This window comes from Haematobia irritans, chromosome 4, assembly GCF_050003625.1.
Source record: "Haematobia irritans isolate KBUSLIRL chromosome 4, ASM5000362v1, whole genome shotgun sequence".
In the NCBI taxonomy this organism is placed as follows: domain Eukaryota; kingdom Metazoa; phylum Arthropoda; class Insecta; order Diptera; family Muscidae; genus Haematobia; species Haematobia irritans.
This window is the reverse complement of record NC_134400.1, coordinates 206229156-206248914: the sequence shown is the minus strand read 5'-3', so window position 1 is coordinate 206248914 and position 19759 is coordinate 206229156. Positions and strand designations below refer to the sequence as shown.

General features: G+C 31.7%; 1 protein-coding gene across 4 annotated transcripts in view; it reads left to right on the top strand.

Moving 5' to 3' along the window:
• l(3)mbn (lethal (3) malignant blood neoplasm) overlaps nucleotides 1-19759 on the top strand; it is a 50702-nt gene that overhangs the window by 14136 nt on the left and 16807 nt on the right. For all 4 annotated transcript variants that reach the window (XM_075306099.1, XM_075306097.1, XM_075306096.1 and 1 more), the window contains exons 3-4: nucleotides 8205-8342; nucleotides 14304-14576. In XM_075306099.1, coding sequence (XP_075162214.1) covers nucleotides 8205-8342; nucleotides 14304-14576 — 411 coding nt within the window. The remainder of the gene's footprint in view (nucleotides 1-8204; nucleotides 8343-14303; nucleotides 14577-19759) is intronic.

Here is a 19759-nt window from a genome sequence, read left to right as displayed (position 1 = left end):
TAAATCGGGCGATTTCAACCAAATTTGGCACGCATAGCTACAATGCTAATTCTACTCCCTGTGCAAAATTTCAATTAAATCGGAGTAAAAGATTGGCCACTGTGGTCATATGAGTGTAAATCGGGCGAACGATATATATGGGAGCTATATCTAAATCTGAACCGATTTCAATAAAATCTGGCACAGTTGACTACACTACCAATTGTACTCCTAGTGCAAAATTTCAAACAAATTGGGGTACAACTCTGGCTTGTGGGACCGTATTAGTCCATATCGGGCGAAAGATATATATGGGAGCTATATATAAATCTGAACCGATTTCTTCCAAAATCAATAGGGTTCTACTCTGAGGCAAAACACATACTTATGCCAAATTTGAAGTCGATTGGACTAAAACTGGGACTTATGGCGTTTTCTTTTGTTGTAAAAAATTCACACTTTTTTTGCATGTTGCCCGGAAAATGTACTCTTTAGGTTCTTTTCTAAAAAAAAAGGCAAAAGTGCGAAAAGGCTTCGAATTCTGTTGTGAAAATAGCGCCACGCATAGAGGCAAATTACGGGCATTTTCAGCACTGCCAACAAACGAGAGTGCTGCGATTGCCCTGTTTCCTTCTTTGAATTCTTTTCTGCCCGCTGAAATGATAGCATTTTTTTAGGTTTCTGGTAACATTTTGAAAATACGCATTCTGTACAGACAAAATGAAGGCAAAGCACTTTTTTCAGAAAAGAAAACACCATTAGACTTTGATTACAAAAATGTGTTCACTTACAGACGGACATGGCTATATCGACTCAGGAGCCCACCCTAAGCATTTTTGTCAAAGACACCATGTATCTATCTCGTCTCCTTCTGGGTGTTGCAAACATATGCACTAACTTCCACAGTGTGGCGCAGGGTATAAAGAGCCGCTCAGATCTAATAAAAAGTGGACAGAATAAATCTGGAGGTGCTAGTAAGCTCCTTTAGATTTCACTTGGCGACTCATGCCTGTATTCGATTGAAAGTGAAAATCTTGAATATAATCCACAATCACGAATACTTGGCACCACTAACAAATTATTTCTGGATTGATTTCCTCCACAAAAGAGATCACGGCAAAACAAAATAACGATTGGGAATGTATCATTGTAAAGAGTGCAAAACAGGTGTGCAACAACATCTATGCATTTGTCCCCAGACCAGAGAGTACATGCAAGTCACCCATCAAAAGCAATAAAGGTCTCCAAGACGTAGTCATAGCCCAATCATCAACAACAGTAAATGTCTCCTCCACGCAACAACAAAAACAATAAGCAACGATCACCAGCAATATCGCGAATGAGAGCACATAATTTCTGTGACGTCACCACCATTTGATGCAACTGGTTTGAAACCCATTTATAAATATATTGTAGATTATGTACTCATATTTAGTGTATACTGTGTGATATCTTTAAGAGAGAGAGAGAGAGAGAATTAACCACACTAACAATGATGGGCAATGGCTGAATTGAAATATGAATAAGTAGAAAAGTAAATAAATATGGAGAATAAACTAAAAGGAAGTGTGTGCATGAGGGGAGGGGGCAAGTCGGACGGACAGAAGGTATAGACGGACAGTAAAAATATGAAGTAAATTTACAGAACACAACAAAAATGGGAGCTGCAAACGAAAATTATAACACAGAGCAGCTTAGGTTGGGAGGGTAAGATAAAGGTCTGTAAAATAACACCTAATACAGAGCATACTTGTGTTATAGGCTGGAATTGGAATTTTATCTTTCGTAGTATGGGAACATAAAATACAACCAGTATAGTCGGTTACAAATTTCGTGTAATGCGGGACGCTGTGAAACTTTCTTACAAGAATCCACCCTCCGGCGAGTTAGTCCGTGCCACAGTACCCGAGTAAGATAGGAGCACAGAAATTAGACCTACGTCCGCGCATAACAAAATAAACTGATGGCCCATAGAAAACGTTCCGTTAAAAATGTGTTTGCTTATTGAAAAACACTTTGTCCTCATAAATTCTGCAAGCTCCAGTAAATCCAGTTTGATATATGTCCCAATTGAAATTCATGAATTAATTGCATTAAAATATTTCAAAAAAAAAAAAAAATGCCCCATTAAGTGAATTAAATCTATTACTGTCACCACAATCTGTACAGTTGATTGTTTTTTTTTACAATTATTTACGGGTAATTTTAGTGCTCGCTAAATGACAGCGATTTGATTAACAGTCCATTCATTAATAACACTTTTTGTGGTCGTATTATTTTCTGAGATATGCAAAAATGAATACCAAAACAAATCACCACTGACTTGTGAAGAGCAAAATAAGAAAACAAAAAAGGAAAAGACTTGAATTTCTGCTACTGGTACGCGTACTACAGGTGCTTTCACAGAACACAAGGTCAAAAGGCGGATAGAATTTTGAATAATTAACTAACGGTCGAGAAGATGTCATATTAAACATTATCACAAGCCATAGTTTGTTGTGCCAAAAATAAAGAAAAGAACACAATGCGAAATCTGAATAAAAAGGCTTAGTTTGTTTTAAGAATCTGCATTAATTAGAAGAATTGCCACAACAAGTCTACCAGTCGGCCCAGCAGGAGATATCGGTGATGATGATTATTAGATTGGTTTTATTCACATTTTTATGGCCACATAATTTTGAATATGGTTATGATCTTATTAACATCGTGTGTCACATTTAATATGAGCACCCTCCCTGCGAAATAAAGTGAATAAACCGGCTTAAGAAAAACAAACAACTAAGAATTATCGAATTTGAATTGATTCAAATCGAGTCATAACAGCTAAATAAAACATGAATATTATGCCAGGAGATTATCTTAAAGAAATTTTTATTAAATGCAAAACGAAGAATAATAATAAATTGAAATCTTGAAATGTGTTATCGAATAGAGAGGAATACGAGGGATATAGTTAGCAACAAGTAAATATGTATTAGCATAAGTTTGCCAAAGACTTAGCTGAGGTACAGTGAAAAAAATATTGACTTAATATGAAAGTTTACACTCAAAAGAAAGTGAATGCTGCACTGAAAATCATATTTACGTGCTAATTAAAGATTACGCAAACTAAATTTTAGGATGCGCCATTTAAAAACTAATAAGGACAAATATCTTTAAAATAAGGAAATTTTAATTAAAATAAAATTTATAATCTTTGTTTCAAAAATTTTTTTCGTTAAATTTAGGACACAAATGTTGTAAATTTGTAAGATAAAAACGCTTCAAATATAGGCTAAGACTTATTTTTGAGGATTTATCGTCTTTGGTTTAATGGTTTTTTTGAAATTACGAAAAAAAAATTTTACTTTGTGGTATCCGTTATAATTTGAATTTTTAAGCTGGTATTTGCTCGTGCGTGAATAACTTTATTAATAAAAGAAAATTCGATAAATAAGATCTGAATCTTAATTTTAATTTTATTACTCCTAGATTTAAGGCCAGATAAGTCGCTTATTTTGAAGAAGCAGCATCTTTGGCTCGGAATCAATACCAAAAACCGTAAGGGAAGGTCAAAGTCTTTGGATCCAAGTAAACTTTTGTTTAGTGTGTAGGGCACTAAAGCAAATTTAATTCTATTTAGTTCTTGCAATTATTGTGTTTTGAGAAAGTTTACATGACATTAATTTTGTTTTGCGTACGCTATTTACACTGAAAAAATATTGTGGTGGTGCCAAAGGTGTCCTTAAAATATGAATGCGAATTTTGCTTAGCATAGAAGACGCATATCTCTGCTACAATGTTTGTTTTTTGTCCAAACTTTTCAAAGAAGTTATTTTGTCTTTATAGTTTGGATGATTCGACTTCAGAATTTCTTAAAATTTGTAAATTTTACCACAAATGCGACTATCTTGAACTTTGTATGGTGCTAAGGACATGTTTGCCAATTTGAACTCCAATTTTTTCCTTAAAACTTCGAGTGTTTCTTTAAAGGTCAGTACTATGTTCGCTTTTCGCGTTGAATTTTTCGCGGTTATACTTTATTAAAATAGTTCAATATGAAGCAGATAAATTAACTCAATTGATTCTCAGTGGCTTGTTCCTTTAGATTTTGGTAAGACTTTACAGGAATATATTTGTTTTCATTTATAATTTTGATTATTTAAGGAAAATTAATTGCGAAAATAAAGTGGTTTTCACCTCGAAAATCGAACATAGTACCCACCATAACATGTGGAGAAAAAATAGTATATTTAAAAAAATTTGCTGAATTTGAAAAAAAAAATATTTTTTTACTTTTGTGATATCAACGTTATGTCGCCTTCAGTTATACAGTTTAGTTAAACATTTCTAAAATTTATATAGATTTTCTGAAATTAACCAACATTTTCCTTTCTGATGGAAAGAAAGTTCAAATTCCTTGCCTTTAAATTTTTTCACACGAATCATTGGAGTCGTATGTCTTTTAAGTAAATCTAATGTTCTTTAAAATATAGAAAACATTTTTGAATTAATCTTCACAGAAAAAAATTTCCGTAGTTAAACCAACGCTAAATTTAACTTGTTTTATTTGCTTGTAGTTAAATTTTATTATTTTTATCGAAATTTTCCACAGCTTAATGAAATCTTACTTTTTTTAAGTATGTCTCAAAAATTTTATGAACTAAACGTGAGTATAAAGTTCAATGACCGTACACATTAGTTCAATATGAACTAAAACAAATGAAAATTTTCCTACGATTCCCAAAAATAGTAAGAATGAACTACTGTATGGTTAAAAGGGTCATGATTTGGCGCCAATGATTTTTATCTTTACTTTTAGTTAATTTTTTCTTCTATGAGATGATTCAATTTCGTGAACTGCAGTTAAAAATTTTGAGATTTGGAAATCTCAAAATGTGGAGTAAAATTTAGTTCAATTTTCGTGCGTGGTATTTCATTCTTCCTATGAAACAGTTCACTTTTTTTCGGAGTTTAAATTAACTAAAATATTGATTCTTTGGATTCAATATTTTCATATTTTACACTGAAAAAATATTTATCTGATATAAAGATTACGCAACCTAAATTTTAGGATGTGCAATTTACAAAATATTACGGACACATTTCTTTAAAATAATGCAATTTTAATTAAACTTAAATTTATAATCTGCGTCCCTCCGTTAAAGTAAAGAAACACGTTTTTGGTTTAAAGACATCATCCTTAAATTAACTAAAATATTGAATCTTTATATTTAAGATAAAAGTGCTTCGAATATAGGCTAAGACTTATTTTGAGGATTTAGCACCTTTGGTTTAAAGTTTTTTTTTTTTTTTTTTGAATTAAGAAATAGCTGTTTACTTTGAAGTATCTGTTATAATTTGGATTTGTAAACTGGCATTTGTTTGTACGTGAATAGCTTTTTTAATGCGAAAGGAGAATGAAAATTCAATAAATGAGTTCTGCATACCTATTTTAATTTTATTGATCCTAGATTTAAAGCTAAAATGTCTTTATTTTAAAGAAGCCGCTTCTTTGGCTCGGAATCAATGCCAAAATCCCTAAGGGAAGGTCAAACTCTTTGGATCCAAGTAAAATTTGTTTTTTTTTTTGTTTTTTGAGTGTATGGGCAAGACATCTTTCGCCTCATAACAATATTTTTTTCAGTGTGGATTTAGTCCAAGCTAAATTTTCAGTATTTGTTGCATCCGTTCTCGTCATATGTTAAGCTCACGGGAAAGTTTTCTACCACTGCGGAGTGAATTTCGATTAAATGTGACCTTTACATTTCACATCATTTCTGGTGTTGTTATCGTTTTTCTCCAACTTTTTGGACGTAATACAATCACGGTTACCGCACTTGGTAGACTTCTACCAAAAATGGTAAATATTTTACTGTTTGGAAGACTGGAAGAACACTAGATGTTTTGGTAGATTTTGCAAAATATTCCCCTCTATAGAAATAAAATTTTGACAAAATTTTCTATAGAAATAAAATTTTGAAAAAAATTTCTATAGAAATAAAATTTTGACAAAATTTTCTATAGAAATAAAATTTTGACAAAATTTTCTATAGAAATAAAATTTTGACAAAATTTTCTAAAGAAATAAAATTTTGACAAAATTTTCTATAGAAATAAAAATTTGACAAAATTTTCTATAGAAATAACATTTTGGCAAAATTTTCTATAGAAAAAAATAATAAAATAAATAGACCTCTACCAAAAATTTTAAATATTTTACTGTTTGGAAGATTGGAAGAACTCTAGATGTTTTGGTAGATTTTGCAAAATATTTCCCTCTATAGAAATAAAATTTTGGCAAAATTTTCTATAGAAATAAAATTTTGACAAAATCTTCTATAAAAACAAAATTTGGCAAAATTTTCTATAGAAATAAAATTTTGACAAAATTTTCTATAGAAATAAAATTTGTTTTGTTTTGTTATTGTTGGTTTTGTTCTTTAAGCATTGTTGTTGTTTTTTATTGCAGCTTAAAACCATACATTGACTAAACTACAAGTGTAGCTTCTCTTTTCCTCTGTTGGTTAAGCTACACTTGTAGTTTAGTCAAATTTTCTATAAAAATAAAATTTTGACAAAATTTTCTATAGAAATAAAATTTTGGCAAAATTTTCTATAGAAATAAAATTTTGACAACATTTTCTATAGAAATAAAATTCTGACAAAATTTTTTATAGAAATAAAATTTTGACAAAATCTTCTATAGAAGCAACATTTTGACAAAATTTTCTATAGAAATAAAATTTTGGCAAAATTTTCTATAGAAATAAAATTTCGACAAAATTTTCTATAGAAATAAAATTTCGACATAATTTTCTATAGAAATAAAATTTTGACAAAATTTACTATAGAAATAACATTTTGGAAAATTTTTCTAAAGAAATAAAATTTTGACAAAATTTTCTATAGAAATAAAATTTTGACAAAATTTTCTATAGAAATAAAATAATAAAATAAAGAGACTTCTACCAAAAATTGTAAATATTTTACTGTTTGGAAGATTGGAAGAACTCTATATGTTTTGGTAGATTTTGCAAAATATTCCACTCTATAGAAGTAAAATTTTGACAAAATTTTCTATAGAAATAAAATTTTGACAAAATTTTCTATAGAAATAAAATTTTGACAAAATTTTCTATAGAAATAAAATTTTTGCCAAAATTTTCTATAGAAATAAAATTTTGGCAAAATTTTCTATAGAAATAAAATTTTGACAAAATTTTCTATAGAAATAAAATTTTGACAAAATGTACTATAAAAATAAAATTTTGACAAAATTTTCTATAGAAATAAAATTTTGACAAAATAAGATCTTTTTTGCTGAAATTTTCCCCAAGTTTTGGTAGATTATTTTTGGCTCGATTGGCAACCATGAATACAATACGGCCATTATCACCGTAATGGGTAATTATACGAGAAAAAACATTTATTCACATTGTACTCCAGCATTACGGTTCTATCGATAGGCACTTGTAGGTTTTTCAGCCAACTATAAAGCAGTTATATTATCACGCTTGAATTCCATCACCCTTACCCTTATTTTTGAATGCAATAGATCAAAATGCTTTTGTGAGCTTGTAAAGCCGTCAGGCGAGCGGTTTAGAAATGATAGCAACCTGAAGTTGATTTCAGTACATATCAGCCACACTGTAGATATTCCGCAAAGCCGATCAACAATATATATTTTTTTTTATCTTTTCGTTATTTTATTATAGCTCTAAGAGTTGGTAAAATTTAGGTGAAAGTCATTTTTTAATAATTTCCTAAAATAGTTTCCAATATAAACGTGGCGATACAAAACCCATGCTTTTCATTTCATTTATTCAAATAGCTGGGCAATCAGGGATCATCCAGAAACCTGATAAAGTCGATAAATAATCTAAAACATCCATATCGTCAATTAAAGACCATTAAGAGCCAGTATGGCCGGTTCGATTGTTTCTTTTGTTATTGGGTTCTGTGCAAAGTGCAAAAATCGAAAAAAAATTGGGATCATTTAGAGCTACTCGTAACCAAATACAAGTATTTTTGATATTTATCCCACGATTATTCTATTCTTATCAGATAGATTGTATTCTGTGTTCTGCTCAGAATCTTAACAAATATTGTTTTGTGTATATGCTTTTCTAGATAATTTATTATTATTTAAGATTAGCTTAATGACAGTTTAAAATCTGAATTTATTATAAATTATTTATTTTTTTCTCATTGTTTTCTGTTCTCCTTTGTTTTTTATTTTGCAGATGAACGTGGTATTGTTATGGGAGAATTTGGTTTTATCACAGCTGATGGTATCTACCATGTGACAGTTTATGCCACCGATGAAGAAGGAAAATTCCGTATATTGGCTATGAAGAGTTATCCATACGAATCACCTCCTAGTAAGTTATCGGGATCCCAAAAGGGAGACAGAAACAATATTAATTTGGAAACTAAAAAAATATTAGCATGAAAGAAGACTGATGTAAAAGGGAAAACATTTTTATTTTTAATTTCTTTATTTATTTAAAATTTGTAGATTTTATTATTGCCATTCAAAAATCAATTTATATTCCTTCAGTTTTTGTCTAATAAACATTGACTACTCCATCTCATTTTATAAAATTATAGCAAGACTATTAACCTTTAATGAATTTTCTTAATCACTTGTCTTTCATTTATTTCCAAATCATCACTAATGATTTTCTATAATTACTCTATCAAATAAAATCTCATTAATATTTCATAATTATTGGCCACAATATACTTCATAATTGTTAGTTAGTTAGTTCAAATATTTCCATTATAATTAATAACTATTCTATTTTATATAGGAATCACAAAAATTTTGAATTATCCCAATCAATTCGAATGTTCTAATTTATATTATTGAGATTTTGGATTACTACTCAACTACGACTTTTTCAATATTTTATCCTATCGAGTAATCAATTACCACCATCCAGACAACTTGAACCACTTTTCGTCCAAATTCACCAAACATTTGTCTATTTTAAATTTTACATCTTAGAATGTACAAGCTCAAGATGATATGCAATCAAACTGAGCATTTAATTGCATAATCAGTTTTCATTATACCTAATAATAGTTTTATTTTATTTTGTTTTCAAAGACTTTTTACAGAGGATCCTTATACAATTCCGAATGATATATGGTAATAAAATTATTGAGAAATAAACAAAATCTTTTAAATTTTGCGACAATTTCGTAATATTTTATCCCAACAAGTAATCAATTGCCACCATCCAGATAACGTGGAACCTGTTTTTGTACCAAACACATACATGTGCCAAATTTGAAGTCGATTGGACAAAACTGCGACCTAGACTTTGATTACAAAAATGTGTTCACGGACAGACGGACATGGCTATATCGACTCAGGAACCCACCCTGAGAATTTTTGCCAAAGACACCATGTGTCTATCTCGTCTCCTTCTGGGTGTTGCAAACATATGCACTAACCTAACATATAATACCCTGTTCCAAAGTGTGGCGCAGGGTATAAAAAAAAAAAACAAGTATATACGGCCGTAAGTTCGTCCAGGCCGAAGCTTATGTACCCTCCACCATGGATTGCGTAGAAACTTCTACTGAAGACTGTCATCCACAATCGAATTACTTGGGTTGCGGTAACACTTGCCAATGGTATCTTAAAACTTCCTAACAACGTATATAAACCACATAGTCCATACGTGGTATATATTAAACTAAAAAAGGCCGATTAAATACGTATATAATTAAGTTTAAAGTTTCTATAGAAATAATATTTTGACAAAATAAATTTTTGACAACATTTTCTATAGAAGTAGAATTTGAAAAAAATTTTCTATAGAAATAAAATTTTAAGAAAATTTTCTATAGAAATAAAATTTTGACAAAATTTTCTATAGAAATAACATTTTGACAAAATTTTCTATAGAAATAAAATTTTGACAAAATTTTCAATAGAAATAACATTTTGACAAAACCGGATCGGATGAATTTTGCTCCCCCAAGAGGCTCCGGAGATCAAATCTGGGGAACGGTTTATACGGGGGCTATATATATTTATGGACCGATATGGACCAATTCTTGCATGGTTGTCAGAGACCATATACTAACACCACGTACCAAATTTCAACCGGATCGGATGAATTTTGCTCCTCTAAGAGGCTCCTGAGGTAAAATCTGGACATCGGCTTATATGGGGGCTATATATAATTATGGACCGATATGGACCAATTGTGGCATGGTTGTTAGAGACAATATACTAACACCACGTACCAAATTTCAAGCGGATCGGATGACTTTTGCTCCTTTAAGAGGCTACGGAGGTCAAATCTGGGGATCGGTTTATATGGGGGCTATATATCATTATGGGCCGATGTGGACCAATTTTTGCATGGTAATTAACGAACATATACCAACACCATGTACCAAATTTCAGCCGGATCGGATGAATTTTGCTCCTCTAAGAGGCTACGGAGGTCAAATCTGGGGATCGGTTTATATGGGGGCTATATATAATTATGGGCCGATGTGGACCAATTTTTGCATGGCCATTAACGAACATATACCAACACCATGTACCAAATTTCAATCGGATCGGATGACTTTTGCTCCTCTAAGAGGCTACGGAGGTCAAATCTGGGGATCGGTTTATATGGGGGCTATATATAATTATGGGCCGATGTGGACCAATTTTTGCAAGGTTATTAACGAACATATACCAACACCATGTACCAAATTTCAGCCGGATCGGATGAAATTTGGTTCTCTTAGAGGCTCCGGAGGTCAAATCTGGGGATCGGTTTATATGGGGGCTATATATAATTATGGGCCGATGTGGACCAATTTTTGCAAGGTTATTAACGAACATATACCAACACCATGTACCAAATTTCAGCCGGCTCGGATGAAATTTGCTTCTCTTAGAGGCTCCACAAGCCAAATCGGGGGATCGATTTATATGGAGGCCATATGTAATTATTAACCGATATGGACCAATTTTTGCATGGTTGTTAGAGACCATATACTAACACCCTGTACCAAATTTCAGCCGGATCGGATGAAATTTGCTTCTCTTAGAGGCTCCGCAATCCAAATCGGGGGATCAGTTTATATGGAGGCTATATATCATTATGGACCGATATGGACCAATTTTTGCATGGTTGTTACAGACCATATACTAACACCATGTACCAAATTTCAGCCTGATCGGATGAAATTTGCTTCTCTTAGAGCAATCGCAAGCCAAATTTGGGGGTCCGTTTATATGGGGGCTATACGTAAAAGTGGACCGATATGGCCCATTTGCATTACCATCCGACCTACATTAATAGCAACTACTTGTGCCAAGTTTCAAGTCGATAGCTTGTTTCGTTTGGAAGTTAGCGTGATTTCAACAGACGGACATGCTCAGATCGACTCAGAATTTCACCACGACCTAGAATATATATACTTTATGGGGTCTTAGAGCAATATTTCGACATGTTGCAAACGGAATGACAAAGTTAATATACCCCCCCCATCCTATGGTGGAGGGTATAAAAACATTTCTGAAGATGATCACCGATGGTGTATCGAAATATCCGAGAACAGCAATATTTCAATAAAAAGTAATGGAAAACATTAACACCAGCATTTTTCATTAGTCCATGACCTCAAGCCAAACAAATAATCCCAAAAATTTTTTTTTGGTAAAATTTTCTCCAAATTTTGGTAGATTATTTTTGGATCGAGTGACAACGTGATTGCAAATGAGTTATATTGGACCATGTTAAGGAATAGTCCCCATATAAACCGATCACCTTATCTGACTTCCGAAGCTTTTAGAAGAGTTGATATGTGGCCCCCTAGGTTAGGTTAGGTTAGGTGGCAACCTGATGTATCAGGCTCACTTAGACTTTTCAGTCCATTGCGATACCACATTGATGAACTTCTCTCTTATCACTGAGTGCTGCCCGATTCCATGTTAAGCTCAATGACAAGGGACCTCTTCTTTATAGCCGAGTCCGAACGACGTTCCACGTTGCAGTGAAACCACTTAGAGAAGCTTTGAAACTCTCAGAAATGTCACCAGCGTTACTGAGGTGGGATAATCCACCGCTGAAACATTTTTTTGGTGTTCGGTCGAATCAGGAATCGAACCCACGACCTTGTGTATGCAGGGCGGGCATGCTAACCATTGCACCACGGTGGCCCCCTAATTACCATGTGAAACTTGGTTCATAATTATTTATAAACTCCTCTATTACTCCTCTAACTCTCCGAACCAATGTGGTTTATATAGGTGTATAACCTGCTTTTTTTTCTTACATAGATCCCATATGGGATAACTTTCAATTTAGAAGACAATGTTAATAAGTTTTAAGAGTCACAAGGCACAAGCGAAGAGTACCTAGAAACTACACAGGTTTTGATAACATACGTCAGGGATGGAAAATGCAGTACTATAGTACTTTTTTCAATACTTTTTCACATTGGTCAGTACCGTAGTACCCCCGCGAATGATTTAGTACCTTTTGTGTAGTCATTTTTGAACCGATATATACAGTTTTGACAAAATATTTTAATATTTTAAGAATGTCTTTAACAAACTTATTTGCTAATAGTCTTTTACAAATTTGGCAAAACAGACAAGTTCACGCGGAAAGAAAATCTCGATATTGTAAAAGCCATAGTCACAGATACTATTTGCTGAAATTTCAATAGTGTTTTAGTCGAAAAAGCACGTGGTTCTATATTACGCTTCCACACGAACACTACCTAGATAAGAAGTTATCGATCGCGTTCTAAAATAATGGAAAATATTACAATTTATGTCGAAACTTGAGAACAAAGTAATCTACCAAAATTTGGAGAAAAATTTAACAACAATTTTTATTTTGCAAAAATAAAGAAAACGTTGTCACAATTTTTTTTCTATAGGAAATTTTGTCAAAATTTTATTTCTATAGGAAAGTTTGTCAAAATTTTATTTCTATAGGAAATTTTGTCAAAATTTTATTTCTATAGGAAATTTTGTCAAAATTTTATTTCTATAGGAAATTTTGTCAAAATTTTATTTCTATAGGAAATTTTGTTAAAATTTTATTTCTATAGGAAATTTTGTCAAAAGTTTATTTCTATAGGAAATTTTGTCAAAATTTTATTTCTATAGAAAATTTTGTCAAAATTTTATTTCTATAGAAAATTTTGTCAAAATTTTATTTCTAAAGGAAATTTTGTCAAAATTTTATTTCTATGGGAAATTTTGTCAAAATTTTATTTCTATAGGAAATTTTGTCAAAATTTTATTTCTATAGGAAATTTTGTCAAAGTTTTATTTCTATAGGAAATTTTGTCAAAATTTTATTTCTATAGGAAATTTTGTCAAAATTTTATTTCTATAGGAAATTTTGTCAAAATTTTATTTCTGTAGGAAATTTTGTCAAAATTTTATTTCTAAAGGAAATTTTGTCAAAATTTTATTTCTATAGGAAATTTTGTCAAAATTTTATTTCTATAGGAAATTTTGTCAAAATTTTATTTCTGTAGGAAATTTTGTCAAAATTTTATTTCTAAAGGAAATTTTGTCAAAAGTTTATTTCTATAGGAAATTTTGTCAAAATTTTATTTCTATAGAAAATTTTGTCAAAATTTTATTTCTAAAGGAAATTTTGTCAAAATTTTATTTCTATAGGAAATTTTGTCAAAAGTTTATTTCTATAGGAAATTTTGTCAAAAGTTTATTTCTATAGGAAATTTTGTCAAAATTTTATTTCTATAGGAAATTTTGTCAAAATTTTATTTCTATAGAAAATTTTGTTAAAATTCTATTTCTATAGGAAATTTTGTCAAAAATTTATTTTTATTTATCCAGAGAAAATTTATGTAGTACCATAAAGTAGAGCTGTGGCAGCCGCGATTACAACACTACGGTAATCTTTGTGAGCGAATATAAGACTAAAAAAAAGAAATATTTAAGATTTAGGAGTTGGCAAACAAAATTTTATTTTCTTTAAAATTCAATTTAAGGGAGCTCTTGACAATAATCTTCCAATGGAATTTTTATTAAAATTTAGTGAAAAATACTTTTTCGCTCAAAAAAGTACCTTTTCTGTACTTTCTTAAAAATTGTAGTTTCCATCCCTGACATACATACACTAAAATATCTTTATTCTTCAATCATGATTCGACTCAGTTTAAAATTTTGGCCATATTTATTTGAGTTTTCGGTATAACCCCCCTGATTCTCCATTATTATTTACCAAATGTTCATTATTTTGGGATCATCCATTCACCTACACTATTTCATATTTGTTACCATGCATTTGCCATTTTCTGAATCCCATGAAAATTACCCATTGAAATCTTTACAGAAATGGTGGAGATTATAATGTCACCAAAACCGGCTGCATCGAATATTGTAACCACAACTGTAAAGCCCAAACAAGATTTGCCACGACACAATTTCTACAATGAAGGTTGCTCTGGCTGTTTCTTGAATAATGCTGATGATGAACCCAAAAATAAAAATGCTGGAGATTCATCAAAGACCGGAATTAGGCCATTGTCAAAAACTTTTTCGGGATCAAACAGCTCTAAGAATAATATTCCCGCAACGAAATCAGGCTCGGGAACTTCTGCAACAGGTAAAACCGAACGAATATTTATATTGACATTAATTTTTTTTCAGTGACGTTTAAAGAGGAAACAATGTGTGTGTGGGGTACTCAACGAAAGCTCATAATTAAAATGCATACACATATATAAATGTCGATATATGTTTCTACAAAATATGTTGATCAAACTACATTAGAATCTCTCAGAAGTGGACACCTTTGGTCGCCTAAGTTTAGTCAATATTTCGTAGGTTAATTTTAATATGTTAATATGGCAAACATCTCGCGTCAATTGCTCTCTTTTGAAAGGTGTCCAATTTTGGGAGGTATTTCAGAGTTCACAATTATTTATTTAAAAAAATGTAATGGCGAAAACAAAAAAAAAATATTATTATATTTTATTGAGATGCAATAAAAGTGAATTAAATTTGAACGAAAGTTTAAGTCAACAGTAATTCATTACATTTTAACAGCCTATACATTTTGTACACCAACGTACGGAAATATTGAATATGCCACACAAGTGAAGACCCAAAGCTCCAGTCCAGTATGGATCTCCTACAAAATCATTTCATATTCACCCGCCGAGCACTGCATTCTCTTCTATTGGACATATTAAGGAGGGTTTGCAAAATGCTCCATCGACAGCAAATATCAAGGAACTATTTCATCATCTTTTCGCATTGTTTTCTATTTTTTTTTTTTACACATTTATATGAGATACTTTCAAATTGCTTAGCCTTATATTTTTTCTCGAATGCAATCACATCTTACAAACCTATTCACGCATTTAAAAAAAACTATACAACACTTGTTTGGTTTCCTTCAATATAATATCAAATTATTAAAAACGCCTTCAATGAAATGTTTATAGAATTTTGGTTAAATAAAAAATTTTTGTATCAAAAAATGAGCCTTTAAAAAAAGTTGAATCCAAACTTGAATCCAAAGATTCTAGCTTTCCTTTATGAATTTTGGCTCCGAGACATAGATGTTGCCCCATTAAAATACAGAAAAGTTTTTGGAAACTGTAGAGATTTAAACCTACAAAATTTCAAATATAGACTAAGACTTTTTTTGAGGATTTTTTTTTTAAATAAGAAAATATTTTTTTGTTATATTTTTAAATAAAATTTGTATTTTTTTAAATGACATTTATTTGTTTAGGAATAGCTTTGTTAATATATCGTAAAAAATAATGAAAATTCGGTTTATCGTAATTTTAATTTTATAAAGCCTAGATTTAAAGACAGATAACTTTCAAAAAATTCCTTTTTTAAAGAAGCCTCATCTTTGGCTCGGAATCAACACCAAAAAGGGGCGGTCATCAGTGATGCCATGTGTAGGGAAAAATCCTTTTTTGTAGCGAAGTTTTTCCTAAAATAACAACTGTAAGGAAAAAAGGAGAGATTTTTTATACAAATGTTGGGAATTTTTCTAAATTTCAGATTTTACTATATTTTGCAACAAGAAGAGTACTTTTGCTTAATATTTTAAATATTATCAGATCCAAAATATATGGTAGTCAATGCATCAACTAATTGAATACGTAATTCACCGTCAACGATGTTATTGTAATGATATCATTTAGAAAAGGTCAGCGGTATCGTTAAGATTTTTTTGCATTGGTATTTAATAGACTTACTTTTGCAGGAATGAACGCTTCCATTTAGGTACATAAGCAGGTGATGGCTTCCCCAACTTGGTGCTTCCCAATATTTTCTAATACAAAGATCACTTCAGCATCTAGCTGGGGGCTATATATAAAGGTTTGTCCCAAATACATACATTTAAATATCACTCGATCTGGACAGAATTTGATAGATTTCTACAAAATCTATAGACTCAAAATTTAAGTCGCCTAATGCACTACACGCAAAAAAATAATTCTTTCCTCCCAAACGAAATTTTAGACAAACAAAGTTCGTTTCTCATTTGCTTTTCGCTGTAAGGAAGTGTGTTTGGAAGAAAAGTATATACTTTTTGTGATAAACGTTTATTCTTTTCCCGGATGTAAAAACAATTTCATAAAGTCAAACTCAAAAAAAAAAGAAAAACATTGTTTTCTTGCTAATTGCATTTTCCCTCACATCCACGAGGTTTTTTAGTTCTTAACACCTTTTCCTGTAATACCAACAATGTAGAAGAAATTATACGATTTTATAAATTTTTAAAATTTTTTTACCTTTCGCCTGGACGGCGAATCGAACCACGGACCATGCACTTTGTAAGCCAACACACTAACCACTGAGCTATGTACCTGTTATGGTCATCAATAGATAAATATCCATATAAGTTATATTTATATAGCATAGCTTGCGGCGCCCACGAACCGAATAAATAAAGTTTATTTAATAGAAACAAACATTTAGTTTGGCACCATGGAGCAGTGGTTGCTACGTCCGACTTGTATGCAGGGTTCGATCCCTGCTTCGACCAAAGTTTTTTTTTTGTTTTTTTTATATGTTCCAGATATGTTCGGAAGATTCCTAAAAAATGATCAACATTACATTGTAGTATATTAAATATTGAACTGTAAAATGTGACTTATTAAAGACCTAAAGTCAGAAAAGAACAGTATTTGATATAAACGAAATGGACTGTGTTGTTGTTTCGAAAATAACTTTTTTTATTGAAAAAATAAAAATTTTGTAACAAACGAATTTTTTTGGTGATAAAAGTTTAAAATTTTCGAAGCAATTCAAAAAACTCTAACAAAAGAAAAACGTTTTCGGTACACGTTTTCCAAACGTTTTTTTTCTTTGCGTGTAGGGTGGAACACAATGTTAGTAAAAAATATGGGAAATATTTAAATCTGAAGCAATTTTAAGGAAACTTCGAAAAAGTTTATTTATGATTTATCGCTCGATATATATGTATTAGAATTTTAGGAAAGTTAGAGTCATTTTTACAACTTTTCGACTAAGCATTGGCGATTTTACAAGGAAAATGTTGGTATTTTGACAATTTTTGTCGAAATCAGAAAAACATATATATGGGAGCTATATCTAAATCTGAACCGATTTCAACCAAATTTGGCACGCATAGCAACAATGCTAATTCTACTCCCTGTGCAAAATTTCTACTAAATCGCACTTAACAATTGGCCTCTGTGGTCATATGAGTGTAAATCGGGCGAAAGCTATATATGGGAGATATATCTAAATCTGAACTATTTTCAACCAAATTTGGCACGCATAGCTACAATGGTAATTCTACTCCCTGTGCAAAATTTCAATTAATCGGAGTTAACAATTGGCCTCTGTGGTCATATGAGTGTAAATCGGGCGAAAGCTATATATGGGAGATATATCTAAATCTGAACCATTTTCAACCAAATTTGGCACGCATAGCTACAATGCTAATCCTACTCCCTGTACAAAATTTCAACTAAATCGGAGCAAAAGATTGGCCTCTGTGGTCATATGAGTGTAAATCGGCCGAAAGCTATATATTGGAGCTATATCTAAATCTGAACCGATTTCAACCAAACTTGGCACGCATAGCTACAATGCTAATTCTACTCCCTGTGCAAAATTTCAACTAAATCGGAGCAAAAAATTCGCCTCTGTGGTCATATGAGTGTAAATCGGCCGAAAGCTATATATTGGAGCTATATCTAAATCTGAACCGATTTCAACCAAATTTGGCACGCATAGCTACAATGCCAAGTCTACTCACTGTGCCAAATTTCAACCAAATTGGGGTAACACTCTGGCTTCTGGGACCATATTAGTCCATATCGGGCGAAAGATATATATGGGACCTATATCTAAATCCGAACCGATTTCAATAAAATTTGACACACTTGACTATAGTATTAATTGTTCTTCTTGTGCAAAATTTTAAGCAAATCAGGGTAAAACTCTGGCTTCTGAGGCCATATAAGTCCATATCGGGCGAAATATATATATGGGAGCTATATCTAAATCTGAACCATTTTCAACCAAATTTGGCACGCATGGCTACAATGCTAATTCTACTCCCTGTGCAGAATTTCAACTAACTCGGAGTTAAAAATTGGCCTCTGTGGTCATATGAGTGTAAATCGGGCTAAAGCTATATATGGGAGATATATCTAAATCTGAACCATTTTCAACCAAATTTGGCACGCATAGCTACAATGCTAATCCTACTCCCTGTGCAAAATTTCAACTAAATCGGAGCAAAAAATTGGCCTCTGTGGTCATATGAGTGTAAATCGGCCGAAAGCTATATATTGGAGCTATATCTAAATCTGAACCGATTTCAACGAAATTTGGCACACATAGCTACAATGCTAATTCTACTCCCTGTGCAAAATTTCAATAAATTGGGGTAACACTCTGGCTTCTGGGACCGTATTAGTCCATATCGGGCGAAAGATATATATGGGACCTATATCTAAATCCGAACCGATTTCAATAAAATTTGGCACACTTGACTATAGTACTAATTGTTCTTCTTGTGCAAAATTTTAAGCAAATTAGGGTAAAACTCTGGCTTCTGAGGCCATATAAGTCCATATCGGGCGAAATATATATGGGAGCTATATCTAAATCTGAACCGATTTCTTCCAAAATCAATAGGGATCTATTCTGAGCCAAAACACATACTTGTGCCAAATTTGAAGTCGATTGGACTAAAACTGCGACCTAGACTTTGATTACAAAAATGTGTTCACGGACAGACGGACATGGCTATATCGACTCAGGAGCCCACCCTAAGCATTTTTGCGAAAGACACCATGGGTCTATCTAGTCTCCTTCTGGGTGTCGCAAACATATGCACTAACTTATAATACCCTGTTCCACAGTGTGGCGCAGGGTATGAAATTGTTGCTAGTGTTAAAATTGAACAATGATATTGCAAAAATTGAAATCCGATTAAGAATGCCAGTATTATTATTATTGCACATTTGATCCCTTTATTGAAGGATATAGTCCCTGACAATTAATTTTAAAGAAATATTTGTTATTTTCTTGCCATACTTGTTTGAATTTAGTCAATTTTTTACCGTAGCGAAAAATGTAGGGACAAAAATTTTGGGCGTAGGGGAAAAAAGGAAGTTTTTAGGAGCCGCGTAGGGAATTTTCAAAAAACTTCCTGGCATCACTGGCGGTCATCCTTAAGAGAAAGTCAAATATTTTTGAATTCAACAAAATTTGCTTGAGTGAAATTACAAAAATAACCAGGATACATCACAATCATGTTTTTTCTTCTTAATTTCTCAG